Raw genomic sequence first — 14,154 nt, 5'->3', positions numbered from 1 at the left:
CCTCATTTCCCTGACTCCTTTGCAGCTCTAATCAAGTTCTGGCAAAGAGAAAATGAGCCCATGTCATGGGCCAACTTCTGGGAACCCAGCTGACATGCAAGATTTGCCCGTTCTTTTTTGCCCTTCCTCTATCCTGTTGCCTGGAGTACAGATGTGACAGCTGGAGTTCTAACCGCCCTCTTAGACCAAGAGGGCAAAGGATGATGGAGAGGGCCCTCAAGTGCTGGGATCCTGAGGACTGTATGGAGCATATCCACTCTGGATTTCAAACCTTTATAAAAGCTATAAACACATTTCTCCACTGAAGCCAGTTATTTGGGGTCACCTGGTGGCTCGGTTAAGAATCTGCCTGCAATGCAGGAGACCCGAGTTTGATCCCTGGATCAGGAAAGTTCTCCTGGAGAAGAGAATGTCTACCCATTCCAGTAGTCTTGCCTGGAGAATCCCATGGACAGAGGAGCTTGGTGGGCTCAGTCCATGGGGTCACAAAGAGTTGGAAACAACTGAGCGACTAACACTTACTTACACTTTACTCCCAACTAAACGTAATCCTGACTATTCTGCCTCTTACATACGCTGCAGCCCACTCCCAGTCATCCTATCTGAGTGTCACTGGGCTCAGAATCTGATATCCGGCCCTGAACACCAATGGCTCCTCTTTGAAAGGAAGTGTCCAATCAGGCTGGACCTCCCCACACCTGTGAGAGGACAGAAACAGAACATCTGGCTTCCCTCCCTCCCAAGGACAAACCCTACACTGGGAGGCAATGCCCCCAGCACTGTCTTGCCTGACCCCAAATTCCACACACCCATTCTACCTCCGCCAAAGTCCCAGCAAGCTGTAGAAGTAATAGAAGTGGAAGGATTCTCAGGACCACACACCTACTGTGTGTAGGGAGAGTGGCAGGGGGCAAGATGAGGACCCTCCACCTGCCTCTCCCACTGCTCTGACTGCTTAAGGAACTCAGAGCTTCGCAACAGGATCCTGGCCCCCTGGGGCGCCACCACCCAGGGGTGCTCATGGACAGGCTCTCCCAGGGCTGCGGGAAGTATCCCAGAGGGCGAGGCTTGCATGCCTGAGCTGGGCACACCTACCTTTCTCTGAAGCCGGGGCCAGGTCAATGAAGCTGCGGCATTTTTCACCTTTGGGGGGAGAAAGAAAAGAAAGGTTTTCAGAATATGAGAGGAAGTGAGAGCTTCGGGCTTTCACCTCTCCCCCTTCCAGGAGCCCCAGACTGAGCCGCCACCCAAGCATGTCTAACCCGAGCAGCCTCTTTCTCTAACCTTAATTCCCAGAAAGCTAACGCCATGATTAATGTGGATGGCAAAGATGCAAACTCAATGGACAACCCCCGCTGCGATGCCACCTCCCGTCACCTCCCAGCGCAATCCATCCAGAATTATCGCTCGCACCTCCTCAAAGCCCTGTGGCCCTTTCCTCGGCCTCCACCCCATCCAGGCTCAGCAGGACAAGGGCAGAAGCCATCACTGGGCTCCCTGGGCCTCTGCCTGATCCACTCTCCACACTGCAGCTGGAGGGTATTTTCACACCATACATTATGTCACAGGCACACACGCAAGAACACACACTCCTGCTCAAAATATCATCCCAAAATCAAGCCCAGATTCCTTTACATGGACTCAGGACTGGCCTCCATCGGCCTCTCCATCCACACTCCATCCCTGTCTCCTCCCCTCCCAGGGTTCCTTGGTGGCTCAGATGGTTAAGAATCTGCTTGCAATGTAGGAGACCTGGGTTCGATCCCTGGGTCAGGAAAGATGCCCTGGAGAAGAGAATGGCAACCTACTCCAGCATTCTTGCCTGGAGAATTCCATGGACAGAGGAGCCTGGCAGGCCACAGTCCATGGGTCACAAAGAGTCAGACAGAACTGAATGACTAACATTTTAATAATGCATGGATTTTGAATGCATCACCTTAAACTTTCTTTGTTATATTTTTCCTCTCAAAGAAAATTTTCCCTAGAGAGGGAAGATTTTTACCGTCAAATTCATATGAGCAGCAAGGGCCCCATTAAGACTTTGTGGACCCTAGGCTCTTTCGCCTTTGGGGTCTCTTCCTCAACAAAAAATTAAATTAGAAATTATATTTTAACAAGTGCATTGGTTAAAGATTAATACATTAACATTATTTCTGGTTTGCCAAAAAGTTTGTTCAGGTTTTTCCATAATACCTTACGGAAACACTGGAATCAACTTTTTACCCAACTCAGTGTATTGAAATTTTTCTCTTTTTCTTTGATTCTAAAAGAAATTAAAATATTTTTTATAGACTTTTGTTCTGACTTTGTACCTTGAAATCTTGCTGAATTCATTTATTCTAGTAGTTTTTAGTGGATTCTTATAATGTACTATATACAAGAATGTATATATACTATATACAATTCCATGGACAGAGGAGTTTGGCAGGCTACAGTCCATGAGGTCACAAAGAATCGGACATGGCGGAGCATACACACATTGATATTCCTTTCATAGATACTCTTTATCAACTGGCAGAGCTCTCTTCTATTCCTAGTTTGTTGAGTAGTTTTATTGTAAAAGTATGTTTGCTTTCTCTTTAATCCTTTACAGCCTGCAATGTAGTTCTGAGAATCCCTATTTTAGAGACAAGCAAACTGAGGCTCTGAACTTTCAGTGACTTGCTCAAGACCACATAGGCAGTAAGTGACACATTCAACCCAGGTCCATAGGCTCCAAACTCCATGCCCTGAAGTTTTTCCAGCTATCTATTCCCATTTGCAGAGCTTCAGGGTCCTGAAAGCAACTCTCTGAGAACATACCTCCACATACATGGGGAAAATCCTCTAGGGGCCTAAATAAAATGACTCTCATGCTTCCATTTCCAACCACGTGGACAAGACCAAACTGAAGATGTTTGAGCAGAGATGGTCAAAATTGCCCACACTGCCTGTGCAGGGCAAAGCTGAGGTTTAAGGACAAATAATAGTGATGACATAAGAAAGCCTGGATATATCAACGGTCAACAAGTCTAATGACAAAAACCCGAACTCGGAAGAGATTTTTTTGGGCTCTAAACCCTTAGTTCCATGATAAAAGTTAGCTAACCATTTGTGAGAAAGGTATAAAACTAACATATTGGCTAATTGCTTTTAGAAGTAGTTCTAAAAATGTTAATGCCTTTTACAATCATTATTAAGTCTATATGTGGAACAAGGGATTTTGTTTGGGTATAAAACTGAAGACAAGTGCGCTTATCTGTTTGCACGGAGGCTTGTCAATTAGATCATGGAGCTGTGGCCTGTGACCGCCACCTGAGGGCAGCATACCTTCCTTGAACCACAGAAGCAGAAAGCTGGTGATGATGGTGGTTTAGCTGCTCAGTTGTGTTTGACTCTTGCAACTCCACGGACTGCAGCCCAGCAGACTCCTCTGTCCATGGGATCTTGTTTCAGAGCACAGGTTCCAGGACACACAGGCTTCAGTTGTGGCTGAATCTCCCGAGGCATGTGGGGTCTTCCTAGACCAGGGATTGAACCAGGCAAGAAATACTGGAGTGGGTTGCCATCTTCCTCTCCAGGGGATCTTCCCAACCAAGGGGTGAAAACCAGGTCTCCTGCATTGCAGTGCAGTTTGGTTCAGTTGAGTCACTCAGGCATGTCCAACTCTTTGCAACTCCATGGACTGCAGCACACCAGGCCTCCCTGTCCATCACCAACTCCCAGAGCTTGCTCAAACTCATGTCCATAGAGTCGATGATACCATCCAACCATCTCATCCTCTGTCGTCCCCTTCACCTCCTGCTGTCAATCTTTCCCAGCATCAGGGTCTTTTCCAATGAGTCAGTTCTTCCCATCAGGTGGCCAAAGTATTATAGTTTCAGCTTCAGCATCAGTCCTTCCATGAATGAAAATTCAGGACTGATTTCCTTTAGGATTGGCTGATTTGATCTCCTTGCAGTCCAAGGGACTCTCAAGAGTCTTTTCCAATACCACAGTTCAAAAGCATCAATTCTTCAGCACTCAGCTTTCTTTATAGTCCAACTCTCACATACATACATGACTACTGGAAAAACCATAGCTTTGACTAGACGGACCTTTGTTGGCAAACTAATGTCTCTGCTTTTTAATAAGCTGTCTAGGTTGATCATAGCTTTTCTTCCAAGGAGCAAGTGTCTTTTAATTTCATGGCTGCAGTCACTATCTGCAGTGATTTTGGAGCCCAAGAAAATGAAGTCTGTCACTGTTTCCATTGTTTCCCCATCTATTTGCCATGAGATAAGGGGACTGGATGCCATGATCTTAGTTTTTTGAATGTTGAGTTTTAAGCCAGCTTTTTCAGTCTCCTCTTTCACTTTCATCAAGAGGCTCTTTAGTTCTTCTTCACTTTCTGCATTAAGGTGGCGTCATCTGCGTATCTGAGGTTATTGGTATTTCTCCCGGCAATCTTGATTCCAGCTTGTGCTTCATCCAGCCCAGCATTTCACATGCATTGTAGACAGAATCTTTATCAGTTGAGCCACCAGGGAAGCCAGGAAGGATCCTAAAGGTCACCCAGCGTAAGTGGTTCTCAGCCCTGGGAAGCCCACCCACAGACATTCTGATTTAGTTGGTCACCAGGAGGCCTAAACATCAGTGGGTTTTTAAAGCCCCCAGGTGATTCTAGTCAGACAACCAGGGTAAGATTCACACTCTAATCTGATCTGTAAAAACATCTATTTTTGAAGCTTCCCTGGTGGTCCAGTGGTTAAGAATCTGCCTGCTAATGCAGGGAACATTGGTTCAATCCCTAATCTAGGAAGACCCCACATGCCTCGGGGAAATTAAGCCACAAATGAAGCCTATGCATCCTGGAGCCTGTGCTCCAAAACAACAGAAGCCACAGCAATGAGAAGCCCGCGCACCACACGGAAGAAAAGCCCCCGCTCGCCACAGCGAGAGAAAGCCAGCACACGTTAACAAAGACCCAGCGCAGCCAAAAATAAACATATTTATTTTATATTTTTTTAAATACATATATCTTATTTTAAATATATATTTTTAAATAAAAATCTCAATTTTCAGCATTAGGAAAGCAATAGTAAGTCATTTTAGTGGTGGTCGGTGCTATCGCACTGGACACTCCTTCAAGCAGCAGTGTTTATGGGGCAGGAGAGCAGGGGGGCCAAGGCCTGAGCCCTGGAATCAGTAGGGCTGGGCCCAAATCCTGACTCCATCACTTCCTGTCACATGAGTGCCCAGTCATTCTGGACCTTGAGTTCCTAGTCTGTAGAACAGGCACAGACCTGTAGGGGTGTTAGAAAGATTCAACATGGGCAAAGAACTTAGGACGCCTAGAACAGAGTGAGAGCTTAGGGACTTCCCTGGTGGCCCAGTGGCTAAGACTCCACGCTCCCAATGCAGGGGGCCCGGGTTCGATCCCTGGTCATGGAAATAGATCCCACATGCTGTAACCAAGAGTTTGCATGCTGCAACTAAAAAGATGCTACGTGCTGCAACTAAAGATTCCACGTGACGCAACTAAGACCTGGACAGCCAAACAAACACATAAATGCAATATTTTTTTAAGAAAAAAAGAGTAGGAGCTTAGGAGATGGTGACTGTCATCATTGTCGCCTTCCACACAGGGGTCAGAGAAGACATGGGACTTCGTGAGAGGAAAGACAAGACTGACCTGTGGCCCACCACCACGGAGTTGGTGGCACGTGGCCATGGAGCCAGACCTGCCTGGGTTCCAGCCTGGCTCCATCCCTTACTAGACGTGCAACATCAACACAAACCTTTTGGTGCCTCAGTTTCCCTATCTAGAAAAATGACAATCACGGATGCTAGTGTTTCCATAGTGCTTATTACAGGGTGGATCCGTAGGGGTCAGTGCCAACAGCAGGTGGCAAGGCAAGGGCCACTCAGCAGCCAGGAGTCCAGCCAAGTGGTAGTTTCAGGGATAAAGGGGTTCCCCTATGGCCCCACGCCTTCCACTGTTCCCCTCAAACCCCTGGACACTGCCTGCTAGCTGCCTCATTTGTGCCCCCTTGAAGATGCCCTTTGGCCCGTCACTCCCTCCGCCTCTGAGCCCCTCTGACCGCCTTCTCCCAGAAGACCAGAGGTTCTCCCAAAAGTCCTGAAAACTTCACATCACCGCAGGGCTGGGAGGGAACCTCCATTATGTGAAGTCTGAATTTCCTACTATCCCAGAGAATGGATATTCAGTCCCATGAGGACCAGAGAAATAAACTCATGGGAAGCACTTCGCCTGTAAGAAGTGACTCAGACCCACCATAGCCTCAAAGGGAAACATCCTGCACGAGGATCTTCATCCTTGTCTCTCGCTCCAAGGTCCGTGGTCAACGGATAGGACTTGGCACCCAGCCCCAACGCAAGGGTAGCCAATTCATGAGCTCTCAATACCCAGGAATGACTGGGGAAGCCTGTGTGGACTGGGTAACCTAGAGGGTGTACGCTCTGTCTAAAGGAATATGAATTAACATCCTGGCCATCTGGACCGGTCAGGGTCCCGGCAGGAAACAGATGGCACTCTGGAAGGGGCTCGCCGCAGACTGCTGAGCGAAGGGTCTATTCACAGACGTGGGGACAGGGGTGAGGGGCCAGCAACAGCAGGGAGCCCTCAGCTCCAGCCTGAAGGGGCTGGGGAGGGAAAGGAGGCTGCGAGAGGTGAAGCCACAGAGAGGACATGCCTCTTGGAGTTCAGCCGTGCCGAAACAGGTATCAGAACCAGAAACTCTGGGGTAGGACCTGAGAAGCTGCATCTCTGACAAATTCCCAGGGCCTGCTGATGCTGCTGATCTGGGGACCACACAGTCCTTAGAGGAATGTGGTCACTGTCAAACTTCAACAGGGTGAGAACTAGACAAGGTAGGAGGACCACCCCAACTTTTTAAAAAATGGATTTATTTTCATTTTTTTGGCCGCACTGGCTCTTCACTGCTCCACTCAGGCTTTCTCTAGCTGTGGTGAGCAGGGGCTACTCTTCGATACGGTGCACGGGCTTCTCCTTGCGGTGGCTTCTCCTTGCGGTGGCCTCTCCGGCTGCGGAGGACGGGCTCTGGAGCGAGTGGGCTCTGGCAGTCGTGGCGCACGGGTTTTGTTGCCTTGCGGCACGTGGGATCTTCCCGGCCCAGCAATCAAACTCGTGTCCCCTGCACTGGCAGGCAGGTTCTGGACCACCAGGGAAGTCTCAACCCAAGCTTTCTCCCCCTTCTGCCCTCTGATTTCCTGCCGATGCCTCCCGCTGGCTGGAACCCAAGAGAAAGCAGAGGATGCAGGAGTCTGCACACTGCACCTGAGTAGGGCAGTCTCTCATGGCACAGGGGGCAGAGGACAGATGTGGAGGGGTGAACAGCCAACAACCCGTATGCCTCCCTACCCACGGTGGCCCTCACCCCTCCTTAGCCATCACCCTCATCCCCTCACCCTGCATGCTTCTCTCTTTCATAACCTTACCACAATCTCCATCTAAAATGATCTTGTGTATGCATGTGGTCATGTGTTTATCGTCTGGGTCCTCTACGGGATGCATGTGGACTTTTCCTCTACATGGGTTATATATACACATAGATATGCCTGGGCTGTGGGCTTGACCACATTCTGGACCATTCTGGAAACAATTCGACAGTGCAGATGAAACCACTCCCTCTCTCTCTCTCTCTCTCTCTCTCTCTCTCTCTCTCTCTCTCTCGCAATCCTAGGAATCCAATCACAACCAGCAGTGATACTTGAGGATGTTGGGATTAATTTTGAGCCCTAAAAATATTCTTCTCTTTGGTTCCCAATACCAGTGTTTGATATTCATGCAATTATACTCAGTGAACATTCATTGAGCACCTACTATGTGTCAGGCACCACTCAAGGTGCTGGGGACGCAGCAGTGAACCAGAAGGCAAGTGCCCGCCCTCATGGAGCCACTGATCTAATGTTAAAGTGTATGTATCAAGTGCTCAGAATCCTTGCACCAAAAGAGGACATTTCCCAGCTCATCTGAACAGTATTCAGACGCATATACTCAAACAAAACTAAGTCAGAAGGATACGTGCACTCCTATGTTCATAGCAGCAATATTCACAATAGCCAAGGCATGGAAGCAACCTAGATGTCAGTCAACTGATGAATGGATAAAGATGTGTTGCATATATACAATGGATACCATTCAGCCATAAAAAAGAAGGCAATAATGCCATTTGCAGCACCATGGATGCAACCAGAGACTATCATACTATGTGAAGTAAGTAAAAAAGAAAGATGAGTACCATAGATCACTTATACATGGAGTCTAAAATATGACACAAATTAATCTATCTGTGAAACAGAAATAGACTCATGGACATAAAGAACAAACTGGCAGGTCTCAGGGGCAGGGGGGTGGGGGAGGGATGGAGCGGGAGGTTGGGGTTAGCAGATGTAAGCTCTTATATGTAGAATGGATAAACAGCAAGGTTCCGCTGTACACCACAGACAACCATATTCAACATCCTGTGATAAACCATAATGGAAAAGAATATAAAAAGAATCTACATGTGTGTGTGTATAACTAAATCACCTTGCAGTACAGCAGAAATTAATACAACATTGTAAATCAACTATATGAAAATTAAAATTGGTAAATAAACACTGCCCAGATAGCATCTCTGAGACAAGTGGAAGCTCCGTGACCACGTGTCTCATTTGCTGCTGTGTCCTCACAGGCTGTACAGTAACAGGTGCTCCGGACATGACATGGTGATGGAATGAGTAAATGAAGAGCATTTCACAAATGGCCTTTGCCAAGGATGACACCATATGGGGGCGGCTCTACAGAACCCTACAGATGTGGCCATCACACCTGCAGGTCAAGGTGAGACCAGAAACTGAGCTCTAGAGCATCTCGGGGCCCGCCTGAGAGGAGAGAGGCAATCAGAGAGGCATTCCAGCCTCACAGCCGCCAAGACGCAGAGGGCTTGGAGCCCGGAGATCAGCCGGAGGTGATATTTTTCATGGCCACCTTTCACCTCCTTTTCTGCTGCTTGTTGCCTGGTGGTTCAGATATACAACCTCCCTTTTCCCACCTCTCAGTCTCAACATCTTCTCTCCCTCCATTTCCCCATATTTGACCCATCCCTAGCCTTCAAGTTCGCCAGCTCCCCCACCACAAATCCAGTATTATCCACCAACCACCTGCCCCACCCTGAAGGGATGTCTCCCTGAATTTCCAGTGTTTCACCTCCCAGGACACTGTCCCCTTCTACTTCCGGCACAGCTTGGCCCCTGTGGCACTGTAAATAGCAGATCTATCCACCACCAGGTAGAAGCTAGAGGATCCAGTGACCCAAGAAGAGTCCAGAGCAAGCAGCATGCTAAGAACCTGGTACACATCACCACTGTATGAAGTCAGTATTCATCCCCACTTTACAGATGAGGAAACTGAGGCTCACACAAGCAAAGTGACCTACCCAAGGTTACACAGCCAGGGAGCAGGAGAACTGCAAGCTGGACCCAGGTCTGCATCTTTCCAAAGTGCTTTCCATCATGAAGGAGACTGACTTGTACAGAGGAGGGGGGACCAAGGGCATTCCACAGCCAGACTAGCTTGGTTGGACTCCAGCGATTCAACACTGTCTCTGAAATACACTTTTTAACCATTATAATATGGGGAGTTCCTATCCTTTGCAAAAGCAGAGAGGCTAGAATGAGAGTCCCATGTCCCCATCCCAGCTTTAAAATTGTTGCTCCATGGTCAGTCATTTTTTTCTCTCTGCACCCACCACCCCCACCTCTAGTGGAGCTGCTGTTGTTGTTCAATCAGTAAGTCGTGTCCAACTCTGGGCAACCCCATGAACTGCAGCACGCCAGGCCTCCCTGTCCTTCACTATGTTCTGGAGTTTGCTCAAACTCAAGTCCATTGAGTTGATGATGCCATTCAACCATCACATCCTCTGTCATCCCCTTCTCCTCCTGCTCTCAATCTTTCCCACCACCAGGGTCTTTTCAGAGTTGGCTCTTCACATCAGGTGGCCGAAGTATTGGAGTTTCAGCTTCAGTATCAGTCCTTCCAATGAATATTGAGGGTTGATTTCCTTTAGGATTGACTGACTTGATCTCCTTGCTGTCCAAGGGACTCTCAAGAGTCTTCTCCAGCACCACAATTCAAAAGCATCAATTCTTTGGCACTGAGCCTTCTTTATGGTCCAACTCTCACAGCTGTACTTGACTACTAGTGGGGTTATCTTGAAACAAATCTTAAAGGTTTGTATCTAAATGTCTCTTTGAAAGGTTTGCTTCCTTGCTCAGAAAAGACAAATGGAAAGTCATTTCTTCTTAAACCCTGTGGCATCACCCTACTGGGGCTATTGACTTTTAGCATTACAGGAATAAAATACGCAACCCAAGAGGTCCTGACCTGCTCTGGCTGTTGACTCCTTCTGACCCACTGTCTGGGACCTGGCTGAGCTAAGGGTGAGGGCGGCTCAGAAATTGCCCTCAACACAATATCTTCAGTGTGTCAGCTGGTGCTCTGATCCTGCCACCAAGGGGAGCGCCTGGCACAGGTTCTCAGCAGAAACAGTAGAAATGAGGCTTCCAAGAATTCACCCCAGAGACCATCGGTGGGTCAGAGCCACCTCCTCTCTGACTCACCACGCACGCATGATTCCAGGAATCTTACCCCAAGGTCCCTCCTCCAGGTCTGATCTTCTTGAGAAAGAAGCTCATGGTGAAGGCGGCCAGGGGAGGTGGGTGCCCTGGGCACCCGTGGGGGCCAGGCAGGCTGTGCTCCCCAGTGAAAAACCTGCACTCTGACTTCACAGGAGTTCAAAACCCAGCTCTGCCACCTGCCAGCTGTGGGAACTCTGGGGGAACAATGGTTTTCATTTATTTGGTTGGGTTTTTTGACCAGGAAAAGGGTGATGGTTTCAGCCTCATGGTGTTGCTAAAGGGCTAAACGAGGTAACAGGTATAAAACAAGATGTCTTCAGTTAGGATTTAAATCAGGCAACACCTGCGAGGGATCAGCCTGAGGCATCGACACCCACATCCCCCTGTCATTCATCACAGCTCCCAGGGCGCCCTCCTAGAAAGGTGAACGGAGGTGTCGGGGTTCCAAAGCCATAAGACGTGAGTTCAAATCCCTCCTCTGCCTCTTCCTGGCCCCGTGACCTCAGGAAGTGGCTTCACCGGTCTGAGCCTTTGCCTCAGCTGCCAGATGAAAGTCCTTTGGGATCTGCCCTCTAGGCTTGCCAAAAAGGATGAAAACAGAAGGGAGTGTGAGATGCCTGCCCCGTGCTTGGCTCCATAAATAAGCACTATTTTTGATTCGGTCCCTGGATCCCAAGTTAGAGTCACACCGTGCTCCTCCGAAGGAAAGAGCCTGGATGTCTTCCCAAGCCAGAAGCAGGAGGCTGTAATGGTGCCGTCTCAGCCTGAGCAGGTGGGGGGAGCCTGGCTGGGCCACGAGCACAATCCAGGGAGGTGGTAAGAGGCAGATGCCCAAGGCTGGCAGAAGGCATGAGGAGCCTTGAGGGTCAGCCAAGTCACCCTTGGCATGAACACACAGGCACCAGATCTGCTTGGCAGCAGGAAGATGAGCAGCAAGAGGAAGGGGCGCTGGGGGCGGTCCCAGAGTCCTTGGCTGGGTCCCCAGATCCTGGTCTGAGGATCGTGACTTAATTCCATGTTCCATCTGATGGTGAAGGCGAGGTTTCAGGGACTTGCAGGGTAGGTAGAGGGCATCTGGAGGGAGCCCCATGGGTGAGGGGCCAGGTTCAATCTGCTTTACAAACTACCACCCCCATTGTACAGATGAAGAAACTGAGGCACAGACAGACAGAGTAACTTGTCTAAGGTTACACAGCGGAAGGTGGAGCCAGGATTCAAATGGAGATAGCCCATCACAGATCCTTTGAATTTAGCCACTTCTCTGGGCTGCCCCTAGGAGAATAAGCTGGTTCTAGAAAAATCTATTCTTTCTGAGGGAAGTCTCAGATCCCCTCCGAAAGGACTCCAGGAAAAAATCAGCATCCATCAAGATGCGGCTGCATTTCAAGAAGTCAGGCCAGATGCCCAAACATGGCTGGTTCTGAGTTTACCTCTGGTTCTGAGACCCAGATTCCATGGAGCCCAACCTCTGGGCGGGCACTTGGCTAGTTGTCTGTATAGCAGGAGTCTTTGACTCGCTGGGAGAGCAGAGGAAAACAGTCCTGGACCCCCAACAAATGTGGCCGAAGAGAAACTATTTTAACTGTTTGGCAAGGGCGAAAATTCACACACCTTCGCTGGGCTGGATTCAAGGCATTCAGCACCAGGAGCAGAAAGTAAAGAAACATGCCAGCAGACCCGAAGTGAAGCTTCTCCTCTCGCTCTCCACGCTGGCAGCAGAGCCTTGGCAAGCCCTTCCTTGGAATTCTCTGGAGGCCTCTGCCAGTTCAACTGACAGGGCAGCAGATGGCATACACTTATCTGCTGATGATATTTTGATTTATTTATCTCTTACAGATGGTACCAGGCCTTGATTTCTGGCAGGAGTTCAAAACATGGGTCAACTTTCTGGGGATAATCATTGCTCCAAGTGGATGAAATACTGGAAACTAAAATCCTGCCTGGCATCACAACTGCATCACCCTGACCCCCAGACACACCTTGCTCGGGCACCTGGGGCCATTAAAAATGGAAGGGAAGAATTTGTTCTGAAGAACTGTACAGCCAGAAGAACCTAATTGCTTATTTCAGATGAACACCATAGTGGTTAAATGCAAGAGCTATGAACTCAAGGACTTCCCTGGTGGCTCAGATGGTAAAGAAACTGCCTGCAGTGGGATCGGGAAGATCCCCTAGAGAAGGGAATAGCTACTCACTCCAGTATTCTTGCCTGGAGAATTCCACGGACAGGAGCCTGATGGGCTACAGTCCATGGAGTCGCAAAAAGTCGGACACAATTGGGCGACAAACACTTGAACTCATAGAGCCTCTGCCACTTACAAACTCTGGGACCCAGCCCAGACTCTCCGGGTCTTAGTTTCCTCATCTGTAAAATGGGTGTAATTGTCATCTCTGCCACATAAGCTGTGACAGAATCTGCTAGCTATGCATCCAAAAAATGGGCCACGCCTTTTACAGCGTGGAGTTATTGCTACAGAGTGGCTGCCCCCCCAGGCACGGTATTTCCCAGCACCCCCACATCCTGCTGGGGTCATGTGACTGGTTCTTGCCTATAAAATGTGAGTGTAAGTGATGCATGGCACTTCCTGAGGCGGGCTTTTAGGAAATGGGCGTGCCTTTTCTTTCCTCTTCAGCCCAGATGCAAAGGGCTCCGAGGCCCTAGGAAATGGTGGAGGCACAATATGGAAGTTGCCAGATCCCCAAATCCCTGTGAGGAGGAGAGCTGACTCCCACCAGCATCAGCTGTGTTCCAGGAGCTACTGTGTCAGTCCCCCTGCCATCTCAGGGGTCTATTCGTTACAGCAGCTGTTACTGCCTTATACATAGCTCAGGAGCCAATGAAAACATACATGCGAGACAGCTGGTGCATGACAAGAACTCAGCAAGTGTTCACAATTATTATTACTGTCCTCTTTCAAGGGAGCTTGATAAATAAAGGATATTGTGGTGTTTTTATGTCATCCCATATGCTGGGTTTGGTTAAAGCAAAGCTGCTTTTCTCAATACCTCAGTCTTATCTGTGCCCTTTTGTTTTATAGTATCGAATATCTTTCATTCTCTGTTCTACCTCACGCCTCAAAACGTTGTTCTGAGAGAGAAATTAAGGAGAGAGTATGTATAGTTTTCCTTGGTACCCTGTGGCTGACACAGAGACTTATGGTCAACAATCATTTGTATTAATAGCCCCACTTCTCTCCTCTGCTCCCTCAGCCCAGAAGTCTCCACCTTGGCTGGGGATGGGAGGAGGGACTTGGGGACCATGGAGCCCACCTCTCTCAGTTTCAAGACATGGATGTGAAAGCCCAGGGAGGGCTTGTGATTTGCTTATCACCTTGTCATCAGGCGGATATTGGGCTGAAGCTGGAACTTGAGTCCTATGTCTTCTAACCCAGAAGGAGGTATGAGGCGCCAGGGGCCTCACTTTTTGTGGCTACAGAAAGTAGCAGCAGCCAACCCTTACAATCAACACATGTGAGGTGAACCTGCTCAGTTGTGTCCGACTCTTTGCAACCCCGTGGACTGTAGCCTGCC

At 48.8% G+C, this 14,154-nt stretch overlaps 1 protein-coding gene across 1 annotated transcript in view; it reads right to left on the bottom strand.

The window, feature by feature from the left end:
- The window catches only part of GSG1L (GSG1 like), a 256,063-nt gene that overhangs the window by 167,260 nt on the left and 74,649 nt on the right, over nucleotides 1-14,154 (bottom strand). The window contains exon 2 of the mRNA XM_086375189.1: nucleotides 1,096-1,143. Coding sequence (XP_086231315.1) covers nucleotides 1,096-1,143 — 48 coding nt within the window. The remainder of the gene's footprint in view (nucleotides 1-1,095; nucleotides 1,144-14,154) is intronic.

The sequence above is a fragment of the Bos grunniens genome, chromosome 25 (genome assembly GCF_055505025.1).
Source record: "Bos grunniens cultivar Pamir isolate PY7600 chromosome 25, Bosgru_T2T1.0, whole genome shotgun sequence".
Lineage (NCBI taxonomy): Eukaryota > Metazoa > Chordata > Mammalia > Artiodactyla > Bovidae > Bos > Bos grunniens.
The sequence above is the reverse complement of the archived record's forward strand: the minus strand, read 5'-3'. Positions and strand labels throughout refer to the sequence as shown.